This window comes from Hyla sarda, chromosome 1, assembly GCF_029499605.1.
Source record: "Hyla sarda isolate aHylSar1 chromosome 1, aHylSar1.hap1, whole genome shotgun sequence".
NCBI classification, from domain to species: domain Eukaryota; kingdom Metazoa; phylum Chordata; class Amphibia; order Anura; family Hylidae; genus Hyla; species Hyla sarda.
The window spans coordinates 222,112,393-222,127,140 of record NC_079189.1 but is presented as its reverse complement, the minus strand read 5'-3'; the positions used below and the strand labels follow the sequence as shown (position 1 = coordinate 222,127,140).

General features: G+C 39.5%; 2 protein-coding genes across 2 annotated transcripts in view; one reads left to right on the top strand and one right to left on the bottom strand.

Annotated features, from left to right (window-relative positions):
- Positions 1 to 1,500: 1,500 nt before the first annotated feature.
- Positions 1,501 to 14,748, bottom strand: part of SEPTIN11 (septin 11) — a 201,764-nt gene continuing 188,516 nt past the window's right edge. Inside the window, exon 10 of the mRNA XM_056568793.1 lies at positions 1,501 to 1,594. Coding sequence (XP_056424768.1) covers positions 1,516 to 1,594 — 79 coding nt within the window. The 3' untranslated portion in view covers positions 1,501 to 1,515. The remainder of the gene's footprint in view (positions 1,595 to 14,748) is intronic.
- Positions 13,853 to 14,748, top strand: part of CCNI (cyclin I) — a 52,296-nt gene continuing 51,400 nt past the window's right edge. Inside the window, exon 1 of the mRNA XM_056568800.1 lies at positions 13,853 to 14,174. The gene's annotated coding sequence lies outside the window, so the exon portion shown is untranslated. The remainder of the gene's footprint in view (positions 14,175 to 14,748) is intronic.

The following is a 14,748-nucleotide window of genomic DNA, read 5'->3' as shown; positions in this document are numbered from 1 at the left end:
AAATAAAATAATGTAATCAAAAATAAACATAACCATATGTGGTACCACCACGTGTGTAAATGTCCGAACTATTAAAATATAAGGTTAAATAAATTGCACAGCCAATGGCGTACACGTAAAAAATACCAAAATCCAAAACTGCGCATTTTTGGTCACTTCATGTATCATCATTTTTTTTATAAAAAGCGATCAAAAAGGCCCATCAAAACAAAATGGTAATGATGAAAACTACAGATCATGGCGCAAAACAATGAGTTATAGGGGTCAGAAGAGGAAATTTTCTGCATACTAATATTGGTGCATGTAATTAAAACATTTTTAAAATAGTAAAATAAAATAAAACCTATATAAATTGGGTATCATTGTAATCTACAGTATAAAGATATGGTGTCATTTTTACCGAAACGTTACAAAATGGCTTTTATTTTTTATTTTAGCCCACAAATAGTTTTTTTGGGGGTTTTTCTGCAGATTTTGTTATAAAATAAGTGATAGGATTACAAAGTACAATTGGTAGTGCAAAAAATAAGACCTTATATGGGTCTGTAGGTGCAAAATTTTGAGCGTTATGATTTTTAGAAGGGGAGGAAGAAAAAACGAAAGTCCAAAACGAAAATTGTCCGGGTCCTTAAGGCCAAAACTTTCTGGCACCAGAAAAAAAATTTTTTTCCATATGTCCATATGCCATCAATTATTAACATACACCTGTGGAGTTTGAAATACAGGTACATCAATGCACCTGTAAAAACAGATACACAATAATATGACTGTTACCAAACACCAGGCTGAATGAATCACAATATCAAATAAGATATCACTTGTGGCTAAGCCTGTCAGTAATGTGTAATTATAGAAGTAAGATAATTACCAAGGAGCTGAAATTTTGTCATAGGAATATTGTGTATAACCTGTTATTCTCCATGATTAACTTCAATATTAATGCTAAATAATGAAAGCATAGCTATTCAATATGTACTTTTATTCTAATTGGTGAATTTATTGTTTTTAATGTATTGGTTTTATGTGCATTTCATTACTGGTAATTCCCCGATAACTCACTATAGGGCAGTGTTTCTCAATTCCAGTCCTCAGGGCCCCCTAACAGGTCATGTTTTCAGGATTTCCTTAGTCTTTCACAGGTGACATAATTATGGTCAGTGAATCAGGCATCACCACAATTATATCACCTGTGAAAGACTAAGGAAATCCTGAAAACATGACCTGTTAGGGGGCACTGAGGACTGGAATTGAGAACCTATAGGGTCATTGACATGTTTTGCCAGTGCTAAGTTCGACAATGTTCGGCAGCCCCTAAAGAGAATGAATGGAATGCTGGCTGTGCATGCGTGCTGCGTTCCATTAATTGGGTTGAGAATTTTCCTCTGTTTTGGGGATCCCAGCAGTCAGACCCACCAATTAGCTGGTTACTTCCTGTTCTGTGTATACTAAGCCTGAAAATTTAATTTTTAAGAAACACAACACATAGAAAAAAATATATTACAAAAAAACACTCCCCTACAAGTCCTTGTTAACCATTTTACTGAAATTAAAAAACTGCCCACTGTATCCAACGTAGTCCACCGCAAACATGTATCTGAAACGAGAAGAAAAAGAAACATTATAATGGGTAAGTATATTAAGGGAGCCTATGGCTGTCTGGGAATGATAGGAGTTGTAATTTAGCAACAGTTGGGAAGACACTGCTAGAAAGGGTCTGTTCACATTATACAAAATGCATAATAAGAACAAAGCCAGACTTACCACCCTGGCTCTGGGCTGTAGCTCTGCCTCTAACAACGTCATCGCTTGAGGCAGGGCTACACTGAACCAGGCTGAAACAGGAGCCAGGGTGGTAAGTGATCGTCTGGCTACTGTATACAGTATATAAAGGCATTTATAAAGGCATTTATAGATAGATATATACCCCAAAGAGGTAACTAGCGCTGCTCAGCAGCATTAGTTTACTTATTCTTACTGGGCTAAACAGTGTATACGTACTGCCCAGCATGAGCTGTGTCTGCAGTTGGATACTGTAGAGCAGCACAGGGAAGCAGAGATGATAAGCATCACTACTTACCTCTAATTCTGAAACTATGATGTTTTCAGATTGGACACAGTTTTACCCATCATCACTGCAGAATTTACAAGCGACTACAGCTCTGATGGGACAGTCAGGAGAATATCAGTGACCTGAGTGACGTCTTCTCTGTTATCTTTTCTTCTTCATTGCCAGGTCTTCCTCCAGCTCCATCTTTTCTGCAGACTCTGACATCCAGACATCATTGGCTCCTCACTGTCAGCAGATCCTCATCCTCTGTATGAAGACAGTAATCATTATAACCTTGCCAGAAAGTGTACCCTAAATAAAATACTGCCCCACACTGTACCCTGAATATAATACTGCTATACTCTGTACCATGAATACTGCTATACACTGTACCCACTAAATATAATACTGCCACACACTGTACCCTGAATATAATACTGCTATACACTGTACCCCGAATATAATACTGCTATACACTGTACCCTGAATATAATGCTGCCACACACTGTACCCTGAATATAATACTGCCACACACTGTACCCTGAATATAACACTGCTATACACTGTACCCTTAATATAATACTGCAACATACTGTACCCTGAATATAATACTGCTATACACTGTATCCACTAAATATAATCCTGCCACACACTGTACCCTCTGAATATAATACTGCCATACACTGTACACACTAAATATAATCCTGTCACACACTGTAACCAGAATATAATACTGCCATACACTGTACCCTAAAGAAAATACTGCTATACACTATACCCACTAAATATAATACTGCCACACACTGTACCCCCTGAATATAATTCTGACATACATGCATACACATCATATATACATATACACCCCCTCTTATCCTCTGTGTCCTCATCACCCCCAAAACCGCCGCCAAACTCCTCCTCATCACTACTATTACCCCCCCTCTCCTCATTACCCCCATAACCCCCCTGCACCTCTCATCCACTCCATATCCCCCTGCACCTCTCATCCACTCCATAACCCCCCTGCACCTCTCATCATCCCCATAACCCCCCTGCACCTGTCATCACCCCCCATAACCCCCTGCACCTCTCATCATCCCCATAATCCCCCTGCACCTCTCATAACCCCAATAACTTCCCCTGCACCTCTCATCACCCCCATAACCCCCCTGCACCTCTCATCCCCCCCATAACTCCCCTGCACCTCTCATCCCCCCATAACCCCCCTGCACCTCTCATCCCCCCCATAACCCCCCTGCATCTCATCCCCCCATAACCCCCTGCACCTCTCATCCCCCCCTAACCCCCCTGCACCTCTCATCACCCCCATAACCCCCCTGCACCTCTCATCATCCCCATAACCCCCTGCACCTCTCATCACCCCAATAACTTCCCCTGCACCTCTCATCACCCCCATAACCCCCCTGCATCTCTCATCACCCCCATAACCCCCCTGCACCTCTCATCACCCCCATAACCCCCCTGCACCTCTCATCACCCCCATAACCCCCCTGCACCTCTCATCACCCCCATAACCCCCCTGCACCTCTCATCACCCCTATAACCCCCCTGCACCTCTCATCATCCTCATAACCCCCTTCACCTCTCATAACCCCAATAACTTCCCATGCACCTCTCATCACCCCCATAACCCCGCTGCATCTCTCATCACCCCCTGCACCTCTCATCATCCCCATAACCCCCCCTGCACCTCTCATCACCCCCATAACCCCCCTGCACCTCTCATCACCCCCATCCCCCATAACCCCGCTGCACCTCTCACCCCCCCTCCCCTCTCATCACCCCCCCCCCCCTCACCTCTCATCACCCCCCCACCTCTCATCACCCCTCACCCCCATAAGCCCCCCTGCACCTCTTATCACCTCCACAACCAACCCCCCCCCCCCCAAGTTTACTCACCCTGCCGGGGATCGATGCATCGGCATGAGGCGGCTGCTCCTGTCACTGCACAGGGGAGGATGAAGAAGATCGCGCAAGACGTAGGCAGGGACAGGCCAGGTGATTGGAGTAGACGTGCGTGCCTGCGCGGGGCACGTGACGTCTCTACTCCAATCAGCCCTTGGCCTGTTGGGCCCTGCAATGATTCTTAAGGGGCTCGGCCCGCGCCCTAGAGGTAGAAATGTGCGGGCGGCGGTGGGCCCCCCGGACTATGAGACAAGCCAGTTAAAAAAAAAAGCGAGCTGTGTCGGCCGCCGGGCGCCCCTGTTGCTATGGCGCCCTGTGCGGCCGCACAGCTCGCACACCCCAAAGGCCGGCCCTGAGCTTGAGTCCCTGCACGTCCCCAGTGCTCACCTGCACTGTACCCCTCTAATCTGTATAGTTGTATATCATGTGTAAAGGACCTTTGATATGGTCACATGCTTATTGATCACATGATAATAGTTGTCACATGTTAAAGTCATATGTTTTGTTACCCAGAGAGCACCACGTGACCCGCAGCAAGCCTATGGGCTCCTTGCTCAGAAAGGGAGGAGGTGCAATCACTCTCTTTTACCTCTTGTGATTCACTTTCTGCTGAGGTCAAGTCCAGTCCAGATGTCTCAGAGCCAGTGTCCAGCACATCTGGAGGCCTCAGGCCTAAATTACAGCCACAAGCCAGTAAGTCATGTCATCTCTGTCTGCTGTCACTATCTCCAGTCAAGTCAAGTCTATTATAGTCAGCGTGGCAGTCCTAAAGTCTGTCAAAGTCACTGCAAGTCCCAGCAAGCTGCGAGGTTACTGGTCATCTCTCTGGGATCCTGGCCTAGCTGTAAAGACTGTACCATCTGTCTCAGTAAAGCTACCGTTAACCCTGACCTGGCCTTGGACTCTTATTTGCCCTGCCTAACTAGGACTAGCGGTGCTACCGTTCGGGTGGTTCTTGGTTAAAACCATGCCCTGGCGTCACGAACATTTAGGGGTTAACACCATCTCCCCCCTGGCTACAACATCTGCCCCATACATCTCACATCGCACCCCCGTTGTGCACCACAGATCAATGCTGTATGCTTTATTTTTGTAACTATTCCTCCCATCTGCGGTTACATGATGATGTTCCAGTGTCTAAAGGGTTAAAGCCGTTTTCTTTGAGTTAAGTGATTGTGAGAGTGTATTTCTGAAGCTTTTTTTGTGGAGCCCATACAATACCCGGTCATATAAGCAGTGCTGTGATGCTGCAAGTGGTGGTGGGTGTCACACTGCACATGGTCACCGGCTATTGGCTGTCTAGACACACCTCCTACCCAGCTGACAGCACAATAGGCTCTTATGACCTCTATGTTTCTCTGCTATGGGACAGAAATGAGGGGTGTGTCTGGAATCCGCTGTCTTCATGTAACACCGGAGGAGATGCCAGGGACAGCTCACACATTACACAAACCTGATCCCTCCGCTGGGGGCTGAAAAATAGTTTTATCTTAGAGACCACCATGTGTGGTGTGGTGGGTGTGTATGAAGGCAGCAGGACAAAACACTGTATACATAGCATCTGATTTACTGCAGAATCTAATGCTTACGTTAGAGGACAATTTGATGGGATATTAGCTTTTTGCTTTGATATATTATATTGTATGCATGCAAACATAAATGACAACTTGTGCCTCCTTATTAAAGAGGTACTCCTCCCCTAGACATCTTATCCCCTATCCAAAGGATAGGGGATAAGATGTCTAAGGGCGGAGTACCACTTTAAAGAGAAAGCTGCTGAGAAATACTTCCAGTTAGATGCCATAAACAATCTATACATATGGAGTCTCTATGGGCTCCTTCTGGCTCTGTACTAAAGGTTCATAGGCCTTCCTGGAGGCACCATCATTCATGAAAAAGAAGAATACCTGCATAAGCTGACGGCATGTCATCTGTTTACATGGGATCTGACAGTGATAACCTTTATATACCTTCATATGAAGTCAGATGTTCAGAAATACTATAATATGGCGCACATGCCTCCGTACAGAACTGTAATATTCTCATCATTTTGTTGACAGACAAACTCCTTTCAGGAAGCACTTACAATACCCTGCTGGATTGTTTGTAGGACAGCTCTTTCTACATCAGGTTACCTTATATCACTTACACTTCCAGGAATGCAAATCAATGGAGACAACTTTCTGTGCAGACAATGAAGCAACAAATCCTGCTCAGAGATGAGCTCATGACCCTCGGATCACTTAAAGGGGTACTCTGCCCCTAGACATTTTATTCCCTATCCTAAGGATAGGGGATAAGATGTCTGATCGCGGGGGGTCCGGTCACTAGGACCCCCACAATCTTCCGGCCGGCACCCTGGCGTTCTAAACATTTATGTTTAGAACGCTGGCTTCAGGTGGCCGTTTTCGTGATGTCATGCCACGGCCCCTCCAAGTATATCTATAGGAGGGGGATAGACAACTGTGGTCACTCGATAGGATAGGAGATAAGATGTCTAGGTGCAGAGTATCCCTTTAAAAGCATCTTAAAATGTGGGGCTTTTCTCCTAATACTGGGTTGGAACTCTCGATAGATCTATACTGATGTCTATATGATGTGGTTTATCAAAAAATTGTTTCGCTTGCAATTTCCCTTTAAAATCACCTGTTAGACAGAAGTAGACTATGACTTAAATGGGCAGTGTCAGATATAAAAACTTTTTATATGTTGTACATCTTGTCAAAACAATAGTTTTTCTAATATTCTTCTCTAAAAAAAAATCATAGAAATTCCCACCACTAGGGGTCCTCATACCCCCTGGGACACTGATGAGTCTCACAGCAGCATGAGGGTGTCCAAGGGTCATGGACACGAGATGGCTGATGGATATGGCTGTAGGATGAACACAGCTTGCAGCAACACAGCTGTAACACAGAGTTGTACTAATCATGTGCCTCCAGCTGTTGCAAAACTACAACTCCAAGCATGCTTGGACAGTCAAAGGATATCTGGGCATGCTGGGAGTTGTAGCTTTGCAAAAGCTGTAGGCACACAGCTGAAGGCAACACTGCTGCAAACAAAAGTTACCAAACAGTGTACCTCCAACTATTCCAAAACTGCAAGTCCCAGCATTACAGGACTGCCTAAGGATGATACACATGAATGACATAGGAAGATGTAAGTTATACACTCATCATATTGTCTTTGGTGGTAGAGTACAGGCAATCTCCAATAATCATTGTGTATATATATATATATATATATATATATATACAGCTTAAATTCAGAGAGGAAAGGGTTACAGAGCAGGGCTGCCAGGCTCCCAAGAGCAGTGAGTCAGAAGAGTGAGGGAGGGGGAGGAGTCATCACAGTGCAGGGCAGGACACCCCCCTCCTTTGCACAAGATGGAAAAGACAGTGAGCACTGATAATGTGCTATTTTTTAGTAAAATATTGGTGATAGATACATTTAAATTATTTTTACATGATCAGGATAAGGTACTGAGTAACATATAACAGGTTTTTTTTTTTTTTTTTTACTGGGATCTGACAGGTACGCTTTAAAGGCATTGTAAACCTATACGAAGAATAACATCAAAGTGCTTTTCCCACTAGGGACAATTATAGTACAACAAGAGCAAGGGTAACCAGTCTTCTTTACCTACTAAAAAAAGGAGGCCACACATGCTGGGCCATTCTCCTTTACATTGAGATCAGAAAAATGGTGCCAAAGGGGAGAAATGGCATAAAAGATCCATTACTGAGCTGATAAAAACCTTGAGATTCACTGTTTTTGTATGCTGCAGGTATAATGTCCTGACTACACATATGACTGCTGCAGCCACTCACTAGCCTAAGTGGTCATGTGGGTATCTGGCCCCCTAATCTTTGTACCGATGTGGCGGCACTGAAATGGGGGAGGATTTAAAGAGGAGATTGGGTCTTTTATTACTTTCTAGCATCTTCTCCCCTTGGCCTATTCGTGGCATATCCTATAATGTCTCATAAATGTCTTCAGTAGGAAACCCTCTTTAAATGGGTGTTACGGAAAGTAATTGTTTGTATAATTGTGCTCAGGCACACTTACCTTAGTCAGGCCTTGCCACCGCCATTCTGGCGAATCCCTTGTTCTGATGTGTTACTGATCATTAGTTTTAAAGGAGAAATCTGGCAAAAATAAACTTATCCCCAATCCACAGGACAACAAGGTATTACCAGTTGGGAGGGTGTAGGGACACACTCGGTGACACTGTGCCAGACTAAATCAGGAAACTAAATCAGGTGACTCAGTGCCAGAGTAAATCAGGAAAGGCCCTGTGCCAAGGGTAATGGTAACACCCAGTTGTCAATTAATACATAAATATTCAGAAAGAAGGGCACACACAGAATTCAAAGGCCGGGTAAACACACAGTATTTTTATCAGCAATTTGCTCAGTATTTTTTAGCAAAACCAGGAATGGGTTCAAAACATGCTACAAATCTTACCAGTGTAGTTTTCTATTTGTCAGACCTGCTCATGGGTTTGCCAAAAAATACTGTTCAAAATACTATGTGATCCCAGCCTTAGAATAGAATTGTTACTTTACAGCAAATGTATTCAAATGGATATAACTATATGTATTCAAATGGATATAACTATATGTATTCAAATGGGTATAACTATATGTATTCAAATGGGTATAACTATATGTATTCAAATGGATATAACTATATGTATTCAAATGGGTATAACTATATGTATTCAAATGGGTATAACTATATGTATTCAAATGGATATAACTATATGTATTCAAATGGGTATAACTATATGTATTCAAATGGATATAACTATATGTATTCAAATGGGTATAACTATATGTATTCAAATGGGTATAACTATATGTATTCAAATGGGTATAACTATATGTATTCAAATGGGTATAACTATATGTATTCAAATGGGTATAACTATATGTATTCAAATGGATATAACTATATGTATTCAAATGGATATAACTATATGTATTCAAATGGATATAACTATATGTATTCAAATGGATATAACTATATGTATTCAAATGGATATAACTATATGTATTCAAATGGGTATAACTATATGTATTCAAATGGGTATAACTATATGTATTCAAATGGGTATAACTATATGTATTCAAATGGATATAACTATATGTATTCAAATGGATATAACTATATGTATTCAAATGGGTATAACTATATGTATTCAAATGGATATAACTATATGTATTCAAATGGATATAACTATATGTATTCAAATGGGTATAACTATATGTATTCAAATGGATATAACTATATGTATTCAAATGGGTATAACTATATGTATTCAAATGGATATAACTATATGTATTCAAATGGGTATAACTATATGTATTCAAATGGGTATAACTATATGTATTCAAATGGGTATAACTATATGTATTCAAATGGGTATAACTATATGTATTCAAATGGGTATAACTATATGTATTCAAATGGATATAACTATATGTATTCAAATGGATATAACTATATGTATTCAAATGGATATAACTATATGTATTCAAATGGATATAACTATATGTATTCAAATGGATATAACTATATGTATTCAAATGGGTATAACTATATGTATTCAAATGGGTATAACTATATGTATTCAAATGGGTATAACTATATGTATTCAAATGGATATAACTATATGTATTCAAATGGATATAACTATATGTATTCAAATGGGTATAACTATATGTATTCAAATGGATATAACTATATGTATTCAAATGGATATAACTATATGTATTCAAATGGGTATAACTATATGTATTCAAATGGGTATAACTATATGTATTCAAATGGGTATAACTATATGTATTCAAATGGATATAACTATATGTATTCAAATGGGTATAACTATATGTATTCAAATGGATATAACTATATGTATTCAAATGGATATAACTATATGTATTCAAATGGATATAACTATATGTATTCAAATGGATATAACTATATGTATTCAAATGGGTATAACTATATGTATTCAAATGGATATAACTATATGTATTCAAATGGGTATAACTATATGTATTCAAATGGGTATAACTATATGTATTCAAATGGGTATAACTATATGTATTCAAATGGATATAACTATATGTATTCAAATGGATATAACTATATGTATTCAAATGGATATAACTATATGTATTCAAATGGATATAACTATATGTATTCAAATGGGTATAACTATATGTATTCAGATGGGTATAACATAATGTATTCAAATGGATATAACTATATGTATGCAAATGGGTATAACTATATGTATTCAAATGGGTATAACTATATGTATTCAAATGGATATAACTATATGTATTCAAATGGATATAACTATATGTATTCAAATGGGTATAACTATATGTATTCAGATGGGTATAACATAATGTATTCAAATGGATATAACTATATGTATTCAAATGGGTATAACTATATGTATTCAAATGGGTATAACTATATGTATTCAAATGGGTATAACTATATGTATTCAAATGGATATAACTATATGTATTCAAATGGGTATAACTATATGTATTCAAATGGATATAACTATATGTATTCAAATGGATATAACTATATGTATTCAAATGGGTATAACTATATGTATTCAAATGGGTATAACTATATGTATTCAAATGGATATAACTATATGTATTCAAATGGGTATAACTATATGTATTCAAATGGATATAACTATATGTATTCAAATGGGTATAACTATATGTATTCAAATGGGTATAACTATATGTATTCAAATGGGTATAACTATATGTATTCAAATGGATATAACTATATGTATTCAAATGGGTATAACTATATGTATTCAAATGGATATAACTATATGTATTCAAATGGATATAACTATATGTATTCAAATGGATATAACTATATGTATTCAAATGGGTATAACTATATGTATTCAAATGGATATAACTATATGTATTCAAATGGATATAACTATATGTATTCAAATGGGTATAACTATATGTATTCAAATGGGTATAACTATATGTATTCAAATGGATATAACTATATGTATTCAAATGGATATAACTATATGTATTCAAATGGATATAACTATATGTATTCAAATGGGTATAACTATATGTATTCAGATGGGTATAACATAATGTATTCAAATGGATATAACTATATGTATTCAAATGGGTATAACTATACGTATTCAAATGGGTATAACTATATGTATTCAAATGGATATAACTATATGTATTCAAATGGGTATAACTATATGTATTCAAATGGATATAACTATATGTATTCAAATGGATATAACTATATGTATTCAAATGGGTATAACTATATGTATTCAAATGGGTATAACTATATGTATTCAAATGGATATAACTATATGTATTCAAATGGGTATAACTATATGTATTCAAATGGGTATAACTATATGTATTCAAATGGGTATAACTATATGTATTCAAATGGATATAACTATATGTATTCAAATGGGTATAACTATATGTATTCAAATGGATATAACTATATGTATTCAAATGGATATAACTATATGTATTCAAATGGATATAACTATATGTATTCAAATGGATATAACTATATGTATTCAAATGGGTATAACTATATGTATTCAAATGGATATAACTATATGTATTCAAATGGATATAACTATATGTATTCAAATGGGTATAACTATATGTATTCAAATGGGTATAACTATATGTATTCAAATGGATATAACTATATGTATTCAAATGGATATAACTATATGTATTCAAATGGATATAACTATATGTATTCAAATGGGTATAACTATATGTATTCAGATGGGTATAACATAATGTATTCAAATGGATATAACTATATGTATTCAAATGGGTATAACTATATGTATTCAAATGGGTATAACTATATGTATTCAAATGGATATAACTATATGTATTCAAATGGATATAACTATATGTATTCAAATGGGTATAACTATATGTATTCAGATGGGTATAACATAATGTATTCAAATGGATATAACTATATGTATTCAAATGGGTATAACTATATGTATTCAAATGGGTATAACTATATGTATTCAAATGGGTATAACTATATGTATTCAAATGGGTATAACGATATGTATTCACATGGATATAACTATATGTATTCACATGGGTATAACTATATGTATTCAAATGGATATAACTATATGTATTCACATGGGTATAACTATATGTATTCAAATGGATATAACTATATGTATTCAAATGGATATAACTATATGTATTCAAATGGGTATAACGATATATAGCAAATTCATGTAGCAAATGTATATACATATATCTATCCATCAGCCATAACAGAAATGGGTTTTCCAAGGAAAGATAATTGATGGTCCTGTGGATAGGCCATGAATAGCTGACCACAGGGTGCAAACACCTGAGACCCACATTAGCTACTGATGGACTATCCTACAGATATTTTGTATGTTCTCCCCGTATTTAAGCGGGATTCTCCCACACTCTTCCCAAAAACATACTGATATGAATTTAGCTAGCGAGTCTCATGTTGGCCTGGCAGCAGGATACTTGTTTAAATTTGTTGGAAAATTTTTAGCCCAAGACTTAGGCTCTTTTCACACTAGGGATTTTTCCGTTATTGAAGTTCCGTCGCATGTTCCGTCACGATTTTCGGCAAAAACCGGCCGTTACAAAACCCCTGACGGCCGAGACTAAATCGCATTGCAGCCTATGGGATTATGTAACTGCCCGTTTGCACCCGTATATGCCCGTAATTCATTACAGACGTTATACAGTGACGGGACATCGTGGCGGAAAAATTACAGCATGGTTGCGCCATACATTTTATGGTAAAGTGAGTGATAGCAATACAACGGACAACTGGTCACGCAAAAACAAGCCCTCATACTAGTCTGTGGATGAAGATATAAAAGAGTTATGATTTTTTGAAGGTGAAGAGGAAAAAACGTAAGGACTTAAGGGCCTTAAAGGGGTTCTCCGGTGCTTAGACATCTTATCCCCTATCCAAAGGATAGGGGATAAGATGCCTGATCGCGGGAGTCCCGCCGCTGGGGACCCCCGGGATCTTGCACGCGGCACCCCGTTTGTAATCAGTCCCCGGAGCGTGTTCGCTCCGGGTCTGATTACGGGCGACTACAGGGCCGGCGTTGTGTGACGTCACGCCCCCGCCCCCGTGTGACGTCACGCTCCGCCCCTCAATGCAAGCCTACGGGAGGGGGCGTGATAGCTGTCACGCCCCCTCCCGTAGGCATGCATTGAGGGGCAGAGCGAACACGCTCCGGGGACTGATTACAAACGGGGTGCCGTGTGCAAAATCCAGGGGGTCCCCAGCGGCGGGACTCCCGCGATCAGGCATCTTATCCCCTATCCTTTGGATAGGGTATAAGATGTCTAAGCACCGGAGAACCCCTTTAAGGCCCAAATGGGCTCAGTCCTTAAGGGGTAAATCAGTTACATGAATCGGCCTGGATAACGGGGTGGTCTTCTCAAAAGGGTGGTCTTCTGGAGTGGGTTCACTGTATGTTCATGTTTTAACACTGAGCTCCATGCTATTTACATAGTTTTCTGTATTATACCTGAGTGTTCTCTAACCTGTACCCGTCCAGCTGTGGTAAAAGACAACTCCCAGCATGCAAAGTCAGTCACAGCTAGGACAGTACTATACCCAGGGCACATCACATCTCCAGTCTAATTATCCCTGCACAGAACTACATCACACTGTCGTATCCCTCCGCATCCTCGTACAGAGCTTCCCCTGCCCGTCGTGTTTATGAGAACATGCCCCTCCCCCTTCTCAGCTTTCTCATGGCAGCCATATCCTTCCTCCCCCGCCCGGTCCTTCTTTCCCTCCCCAGCCCCTTAGGAAGTAAAGTAGTCCTCCCTTCCTCTTTCTCTCTTTCCCCCTCATTCTTCTGATTTTACTCCCCATTCACCTTCCACCTCCTCTCCCCCCTAAGAAGAAGGACAAGATAACGTCACTGGGAGAGGCAGTAACCATGAGCCCCATCAGCTTCCAGAAGCCAGGAGGACACCCCCTCATATAGATACATGGAGGGCATTATTTTATAAACAATTGTTTTTTTTATTTCATTTTTTTAATGGACCGGATGATCTCCAAATGCAACAGTGAAACCTACAGCTTTGCAGGGGAGGTGAGCTCGGCCAGGAAACCTGTCATTGTAAATCGAGATATGTCAGCCTATGAGATTTCCATTGTTAATGCAGTTATTGTTGTGTAGTGTTGTTGCATGACATTGGCATTCTAAATCATGTACTACATTCACCAGATTGTCATCTTATTGTCTGCAGTATGGATAGGAAGATTCTAGAGCAGATTGCAAGCTCCTGGGGCTATTAGCATCCTGATCCTTGTGCTATCCCCAGCAGGGAAGTCAGTGACATCATCCTAATGTCAGGCGCAACCAATGGAGTACACCAGTGGTCTCCAACCTGCGGGCCTCCAGATGTTGCAAATCTACAACTCCCAGCATGCCCGGACAGCCAACGGCGTTGTAGTGGTGCTGGGAGTTGTAGTTTTGCAACATCTGGAGGTCCGCAGGTTGAAGACCACTGGAGTACACCATTCCCCTAGAAACCACAGGAAGAATAGTGCTATGGAAACACATAGATGTGATGTAGAGTGTATATTCTCCTTTGTTGTATTTGTTTACATGACTAAACTCAGGGCCGTCTTTAAAGGGGTAGTCCTGTGGTGAAAAACTTATC